The sequence below is a fragment of the Nicotiana sylvestris genome, chromosome 3 (assembly GCF_000393655.2).
Source record: "Nicotiana sylvestris chromosome 3, ASM39365v2, whole genome shotgun sequence".
Lineage (NCBI taxonomy): Eukaryota > Viridiplantae > Streptophyta > Magnoliopsida > Solanales > Solanaceae > Nicotiana > Nicotiana sylvestris.
Window position 1 is genome coordinate 211,419,222 of NC_091059.1, and position 8,805 is coordinate 211,428,026.

The 8,805-nt window shown below is 34.2% G+C and overlaps 1 protein-coding gene across 1 annotated transcript; it reads right to left on the minus strand.

Annotated features, from left to right (window-relative positions):
* Positions 1-280: 280 nt before the first annotated feature.
* On the minus strand, positions 281-4,940 carry LOC104232368 (shikimate O-hydroxycinnamoyltransferase). Its single transcript, XM_009785558.2, has 3 exons — positions 4,820-4,940; positions 4,159-4,589; positions 281-1,344 (listed from the first exon to the last, which is right to left on the minus strand). Exons 2-3 carry the CDS (start codon positions 4,564-4,566, stop codon positions 445-447), a joined length of 1,308 nt encoding a protein of 435 aa, XP_009783860.2. The 5' UTR covers positions 4,567-4,589; positions 4,820-4,940; the 3' UTR covers positions 281-444.
* Positions 4,941-8,805: the final 3,865 nt, after the last annotated feature.

Consider the following 8,805-nt stretch of genomic DNA (forward strand, 5'->3'; position numbering starts at 1 on the left):
TCCTATTTTTATGTAATATTCAACAGGGAGATTGTGAGTAGCTGTTTTAAACAAGTTGAGCATATTATAACTATTCTGCTTAAGTTCAGCATATGCAGTATGATATCTCTAGTTCTTCATAGTAACCAGATGCACTCAAGTTCTTTTCCCAGAATGGCTTTTACCGCTCAACATGTCCTAAATATGTTGCTACAATCTAGGGAAGTGAAAATAACTTGAGGTCTCTCACAGGCACAAAACACTAAGAGTTCAGCTATAAGAAATTAATCCATGCAGCATATAAGCAGAAATAGAACTGATGTCTATTATGAACATGACCGAAGTTCCACTGAGGAAAAAAAAGAAGAAGAAAGAACAGCCTCCAATGAAAAAAACAAAAGAAGTCTCTTTTACATGTCCATCAATATAAACTCCAAAAGAAGCAGCAGAAAGATTTGGTTTCTTTCAAAAGTCATACAAGAACTTCTCGAAAAGTTTCATGTGTTCTGCTTGCAGCGAGATGGCAACTGATTGACTGCCATCATTTGTAGGACTTGGCAATATAAAGCTTAAACCTTCATAAGCAATACCACCAGGTCCCATAAATATAGGCCTACCCCAGCCAAAATCAGCATCATGGATTGGCAGCCTAGACCAACTAGTTATTCCTAAATTCGGGCACTTAAATGTATGTGCACCACGAACAAGAGCCTTTAAGTCAGGCTGCAACTCCAAATAATCAAGAGCTGATCTTAAATAGTCATTGTCCATTCTAGCCAGTGCATCATGTAATTTACTGGCAGCATACCAAATAGGTTTTGATTGGATATCACCAGCCACTGCAATAGGAGTAGTAGTAAATATCACATTACCGAAATAGCCTGGTGGGAGAGAGGGCCGAAGCCTGGAACGTCCATCAGTTGCTATGTACAATTTGGTTTCTTGATCATGAGCAAGTCCTCGTGCCATGCACGTGGAGCGCCACACATGTCCTGCCAACATCTCGTAGGAGCTGTAGTTAACGGTATTTCCATCTTCCTTGGACTTGGCTTTGAGGGTATTGATTTGATCACGGGTTAGTTTGAAGATGGACACACTGGTTTCAGGAACAACTTCAGGGTTGGTGGTGTTTTCTGGAGTTACTTTGAGAGTGGGAGGTGGCTGGTACTCGACGTGGGGAAACTGAGGCTGAGGTGGATCACGAGCACGGAGGAGGGTCCGGTCTATGAAAGGTGGGATGGTGAGGTCCAGACCACGAGCCATATCGGACCATGTGTTGATGAAGTGAAGACCAGAAGCTCCATCTGCTGCGTGATGTTGCATGCCCACACCAAGGGAAACTCCCCCACATTTGAAATGTGTTATCTGTTCAACAGATCGAAATATCAATTAAGTGATCATCCGAAAATTACAGAAAATATCCAAGTCAAAGCAGAAAAGAGGAAAAACTAGAGTCCGATCAAACAAGATAAGGTGGGATTGTGCGAACAATGCATTGATCTAAACATGAGTATTGGTTGGACAAGGGTCGCAATTAAATTAGTGGTAACTTGTCTTCAATATAAATGTATAATGTAATTATTTACTTTAATCCAAACTAATATACTATTGCTATACACAGTTTGATAATAAAAGCATGGCGTAACACTTAGGGTGTGTTTTGTACTAGGAAGTTATTCATGAAAATATCTTTATCTCTTTCTTTTTTTAATCATTTTCATGTTTTGATTGGAATAAAAATTGGTAACACAGTAATTGTACAAATTTGTAAAGGACTACAAAATCAATTCTCCCCTTGTAGGTGTAAATAATATAAGAATAACAATAGTAGAAGGGCTCCTTTTCCCTCCCCTACTTTAAAATTCGATTATTTAATAGCTCTTTTGTGTACTTCCTCTGTTTCATATTATATGAGGTAGTTTGACTTGACACGGAGTTTAAGAAAAAAGAAGAAAGACTTTTAAAATTTGTGGTCTTAAAAGCTTAAGGGGTAAAAAGTTTGTGGGGTCATGACATTTGTGTGGCTATAAAAGCTTCTCATTAAGGGTAAATGGGTAAAATGAAGTTTAAAGTTGAATTATTTCCAAATTTAGAAATATATCATTTGTTTTAGAACAGACTAAAAAGAAAAGTACCTCATTTAATATGAAACGGGGAGTATTAAACATTGATACTAAATAGTGCTATAAGCAATGAATGTGATACGAAATCAAGAATAGCCAACGAAATTAAGGATCACAAAATACAAAATCGCATACACAGGTATATAGAAGTAAGACCCAGAAGAAAAATATAGAAGTAAATAAAAAATGGTAGGTGGCAGCAGGGTTAGGTGGAGAGGGGAAAGAGAAACGAATGAAAACGTAAAGCCACCTAAATTCGTCCAATATTGACTTCCAAATTTAGCCACTCCTGAACTTTTTTTGCTTCATATGTTTATCAAATATTAAATCAAAGGACCATTATAAAGTTGAGTTTATTCATTTTTTTCAAATGTTTTTTTTTTAATTGTGCGAGGGAGGGGTGGACGAGCCCAAATACTCCCTCCGTCTCAATTATGTGGCATAGTTGACTGAGAACTTTATTTAAGAAAAGAAAAAAAACTTTTAGAACTTGTAATTTTAAATACTTTATGAAATTTTTCTTGCTATAAAAGCATATCATTAAGATTAACTTAAAATTAAATTATTTTTAAATATAAAAATATATTATTTTTAAAATGTAATTAAAAAATTGGCACAGAATAAATTGAAGAGAGTTTGACCGCTAATATGGCATCCTTATGCCCTTGGCCATTAGAGAGATTTTTTTATCGAATTAAAACTGGTAGCCAAAGTTAACCCTGGCGTTTAACAACTTTTCTTATTTCGAAATGTAGTCAACTAGTCCCTGATTTTTTATTTTATTTTCCCAATGGAAGCAATATGCATTAATCAAACACCATTAGTCAGTCGAAAATGGAGTCTTTGGTTAATAAACTTGATCATCATTTCCTATGCTTGTAGATCTAAACTATATATTCTGTTTGTTTCATTTCATATATAGTATGTAATTTAAAAATATATTTAAGACTTTTGAATCTCGATTGATCTTGTGGTCTTAAACATATTCATGTTATTTATTTTAAGACAGTACAATGAGAATATTAAAATTAAATTCTTTCTAACTATTACTCCCTCCGTTCCATTTTGACTATTTAATATTTTTTTATGCGGTCTATAATATTTGATTTTTCAGATATTAAGAAGGAATTAACTTTTTCTTTCCAAAGTTACCCTTGGAGTAAAGAGCTTAGGAGTAGTTTGTTATATTTTCAATGAGCAAATTAACAGCTTGTTTGGATGGTTGTTACGTATCGTTTCATAATGTATCGTATCGTATTGTATTTGTATTGTACTGTATCATTTGATAAATACAATGTTGATAGATTGTGTCGTTTGTCATCGGTTCATGATACCACGCACCAGCAATATGATGAATAAACTTGCAATATTATAAAGAAAAATTATGATACAGGATAAAACTATTATATAAAAAGGTATGGTAAATGATAAAATAAAATTATTTAATAATAATGAAGGGTGAGATTGACATAAAAAGATAAGGTAAGGACGCGACTATACCAAATCGGTCGTTACATAAAGTGGCACATTTCGTCGTTAAATAACGACGGATTTAACGATACGATACAATAAAATTTAAGAAACAATCAAAACAAATATAGTATTTGACGTAACAATACGATACAATACAATGGGTAACAACCATCCAAACAAGATGTAAGGTTAATATGGTCAATTTCATTGTTAATTAATGTTAAAAGGCGAATTTATTAATATGTGTGAAAAGAGCCAAAAAAAATCATTTAAAGTGGATCTAACGAAAGTAAAAGGTAACATTTATTATGAAACAAATTAAAAGAAAATAAGAAAAAAAATTGAAACGGAAGAAAGTATTTCTTCGGGCTGTTTCGCCAATTGCTTTTGAGTTTTGACCTTTCTAGAACAGAAAAAGGGGGACAAAATAATTTATTTGCGTGCCTGTGTTCATATTCAACTATTCGAAGCAACAGATAGCCATATTGTTTCTAATAGAAACGTATGGGGTTTAGCATTTAGCCAATTATGATACACACACATATATTTAAAAATTAAGAAATCATGATAACCAAAAACGTACCTGCAAAACCAGGAGAGCATACGATTGAATTCCTTGTGAGTAATCAACGGCGGGGATGAGTTGACGGAGTTCCAACGTCGGCGCAAAATCACCAAAATCATCCACCACTCCATCCGACTCAGCTTCCACAAAAAGCACTCCCTGACCTTTACAGTCAATCTCAATACGACCGTCTTCGTCCCTACACAGTCTCCCAGCCATAGGATAAAACGGCACAAGCGCTTTGCTAAGTGCCTCCTTTAGCACTTTTCCGTCGAAGAAATTTGGGGATCCCGTTGGCCTGTAGAAGTAAACACTCGGCGTGTGGAAATTCGGCACCACTAAATCCACATTTGAGTTCCACAGCCTCTGTTGCGGCGTCTCCGTCGCCGGCTTCACCATCGTCGATTCTTTCACCTCGATCTTCATCGTTGATCAACCGGTTCAATTCCCTGAAATGAATTCCAAAAACTTCTCTATAATAACTGATCGAGATTACGAACTTATGGATATATTATTAGATAGAAATTCATTTTCAATTATCCACTACGAATATGATCGGCCACCTACTTTCCGTATCAAATACCTATCATTAACATTTATTCTAGCTTTTCTCGGCCTCATAAAATGAAATTGTACACATACTATAAATGGAAAAATGGTATCGAGTTAACTAAATTACCTTGTAAATAAAAAAACGGAGTTGAGCTTTTCTTCCTTTATGGTTGGGAGTGGGTTGAGAAATATAATACAAAACCTCCCAGAAATGATGAATACACAAAGTTTCATATATATAGTATGGGGGAGGTAGGATTTGGTCTATTGGGGCTCGAAATTTGACTTCACCTACCGCGCCTGTTCGATATGACTAATCTACCCCAACTTTTCTTCGCCCATTATTAGATAGTAATATTAAAAAGAAAGATACCTTATTTATTTTAAATAAGTATTCTTTTAAAAAATTATATTCTATAGCTATTTTTTAATTTTTATAGCCAAATATTTATTTATGGTTACCCATATCCTTAAGCCATAAAATAAGCTTTGTATTATTTTTCTCTCATATTCCCTCAAACAGCCTCTCTACCCTTCGGGGTAGGGGTAAGGTCTGCGTACATATTACCCTCCCCGGACCCCACTTGTGGGATTATACTGGGTCGTTGTTGTTGTTGTTGTTGTATCCCCTCAAATTTCTCCTATCCCCTGCCCATATCTATTCTACCTCTCTTTCTCCCGACTAATGCTAGATGATTATGTATAGATCAAAAGTTGGGTTGTATTTGATATTGCAAATGAAATTAATCTTGAACGATCTTTTTTCATATTAGACAAGTGAAATGCAACCAATGGAGGACTTGACAACTGATTGTGCCTTGTAGGAGGCACCACCGCTGCAACTCAATGCCTTAATGAGCCCCCACATACCCTTCTTCTTCTCATTGCCTCTATCATATTTATCTCTAACATTTTCTTCACCATTTTTGAATGGACCCGAGCTGCCGCCTTTAATAAGGAGAAATTGCAGCGTCAGCACCGTAGTGGCGTGCCACATTCTCTGACGCAACATATCGGATTAATAAAAACCTCCGTTATTTCGCTGGTAATTATATGCTAATCGTTGGCAACCGGAGGCAACGGTGACGGCGAGTGAGGACTGGATACTGATGTTGCTTCAACGAGACGACATTAGTGTTGTTCTTGAACAAAGACGACTGAGTTGGGGGCTGAGCAACTTGAATTTTCTGTTAATAATTTTGAATGTATCTCGTTGTATTTCATTGTATTCATTGTCTTTTTTTCATTGTATTTCAATGTATATCGTTGTATTCTATGTATTTCATTGTATTCATTGTCTTTTTTTTCATTGTATTTCAATGTATCACGTTGTATTCTATGTATTTCATTGTATTCACTCTCTCGCTATATTCCATGAATGTATTCATATGTTTTTTTTAATTAATATAATTTATGTATTCAGATGTATTATATAATTTCTCTCAAGATTGCTATGTTTTTGGGGTGTTTTTCGGTTGAGAATCTTTTATAACTGGAAATACAAATTTTGTGTGTTATAATTGAGTTCTGTTGAGTTATATTATGAGTCTATTATGTTAATTGATTCACTTTCTATTTAAAAATAGTGTAATCCCCCGTTTCACGTCGTGAATACAGTCGAATACAGTCAAATACAATAATATGCCCAGCTGTAATCCCATGTTTCATGCCATGAATACAGTCAAATACACTTGAATACAATAACTGATTAGTTGGACTTCCCTGATTCACGCTTATTTTTTGCTACTGTATTCATGAATACAATAACTTAAATACATCTAATACATCTTATAACAACAGAAAACGTATCTACAATCCGTAATATAGCAAATAGTATCTATAGATAGCTAATTACCACTAAAAGATAGTGCTTTATGAAAATTTCTCTATTAAAAATACGACGATATTCATATTCCCCTCAATTCATACGCGTATTTTAAGTTTTAATATACTTTTTAGTGTTTACCTTGAAAATGATAATTACAATTAGATTTGATTTTGTGGCTCTAAAAATATGTGATTTATTTTAATCTTAGTTGCTAAGCAATGGATGCTAAGTGTGAGTCAAGAAAATGAGATAGGAGCTTGACTATATTATGTTATACAAACGGAATGGCCGTGAATCGGGGTTTCGAGCTGGCCTACGCTGGGCCTCGAGGTCGAGCTAAAGTGCTTAACTGGAGTTGACCGAAGGACTAACAGTTCCAAGGGCCTCAATAATGGCTCTTTATGATCAATGATGAATAATAAATGAGGAACAATCAATGAATCACAATAAATGTAAGCAATAAATCAAAGGAAAAACAATGAAAAATGTTTAAGTTAGAGAATAGAGAATGTTTTTGTTTTTGTATTGAATTTCTCCCTTTACAAAATGACAAGGGTTCCCTTTATATAGGAGGGGGAATCCCAACATAGTACATATACAGTATTACAAAGATATGCAGCTGGTACAACTATTTAATGTCACGGTACGGACTTGTACTATTCTCGTGGACTAGGTTAGCTTTAGCCACGTGCCTTTTGGGAATTTTCCGCTTGTCTAAAATAGCCACCGATTTGCATTGTCCCGAGGTCGAGTATTGGGAACCCTCGGGGTCAAACCTCGAGTTGTGCTTCGGCCTTCGAGGCTTCTGAAGACGGGCTGTAAAATGCCATAATGTTCACAAAATCAGACTCTCCAATTTTAGCAGCATACATTTAGAAAAACATTTACTAATCGTAATAATAAAATCTTTCTATATTACTTGTTGATTAATCTTCCTTATACGTTTCATTTAATAAATGCTCCACTAATTGGAGTAGGTCAAATTTAGGAAATATGATAGGAGTACTATTTAACTTCTTATTTTTCTAAAACGTTACATATTTTGCAATAAATTTAGTTTGCATCTAAACAATTACCAACTATGTTTTTAATATCATAGTAAATGATTGAATACGGAACCAGATTACTCATGCCATAAATAAAAAAATAATTACGTTCTTTATAGCGTGTATTACCAAGTTTCTAAAATCAACTTATTTTGAAAAGTACTTCTTTTAAAAGTACTTACTTTTGGTGAGAAGCCGTTTGTGTTTGGCTAATCAATTTAAAAAGCACACTTGAACAACAATTAGTGTTTTGGCCAAGATTTTTAAAAGTATTTCTAAAATTATATTTTTCTCAAAACTACTTTTCAAAAAAGTACTTTTGGGAAGATTGTTTTTTTCTGCTTCTCAAAAGCTGTTTTTGCTTATATTCTCAAGCAATTTTTTCTTCTAAAAGCTTGAACAAACACCTTAGCTTTGAAAAATATATTTTTAGCTAAAAAAATTACTTTTAACCCCCAAAAAACTTGATTTATCAGGCTATTAAACACGAAATAATTGCAATCTCAAATACCAACGGAAAAAATAAATAATGGAAGCAAAAGGTGGTGGATATGAGCGTCAGAAAAGGTGGGGGGAGGGGGGGTGATATGGCGGAGAGAGTTGGTGAGATGGTGACCTAAAACTTTGTTGAAGTGTCTAAAGCTAAGCATTTTACCAACTCCTTTTGTGCTCAAAAGATAAGGGAGCAAAGTGACACGTGGGCCAGTAATGGAGAAAATCCTTACAATACGCAAGTATATAGTGGTTAATTTTGTCGTGTAGGAGTGGAGGTCCAACATTGACAATATATAATTTTATGTTTCTGCAGATTCGACTAATTGGTATGGACTTTGGAACAAAGTCGATGTGGGCCTTCACCGGGGGTTGGTGAACTCTTAATATCTGAACGACTCTCTATCACCAACAACATTACCGTAAAAAAGATACGGCTAAAATGTACTTACACCTACTATTTTCATAGATTAATAAATACAGTTTTCATTTCATGGGGGTGTTTGATGATCCTACGTGAAATTTAAGAAATTTTAAAGAATATAAGAATTTCTTATAACAATTATATAAATATAAAAAATGACAAAACGGAAAATTTAAAATTTGATTTTAAATATAAAAAAATGTCTTTCTTATCTATATGAAATAGTAAAGAATTGGTGCCACATCAAGTGGAATACATGGAGCCTATAGAATATGTTTTCTAATAATTCATAATTAATTTTTTTATGAAATAATTGGCTTCAT

Excerpts from the sequence above, each read along its gene's own strand:
- LOC104232368 (XM_009785558.2), bottom strand. The coding sequence starts at position 4,566 with ATGAAGATCGAGGTGAAAGAATCGACGATGGTGAAGCCGGCGACGGAG. Across the intron at positions 1,345-4,158 it reads ATGCTCTCCTGGTTTTGCAG|ATAACACATTTCAAATGTGG; the intron begins GTACGTTTTTGG and ends TCTGTTGAACAG.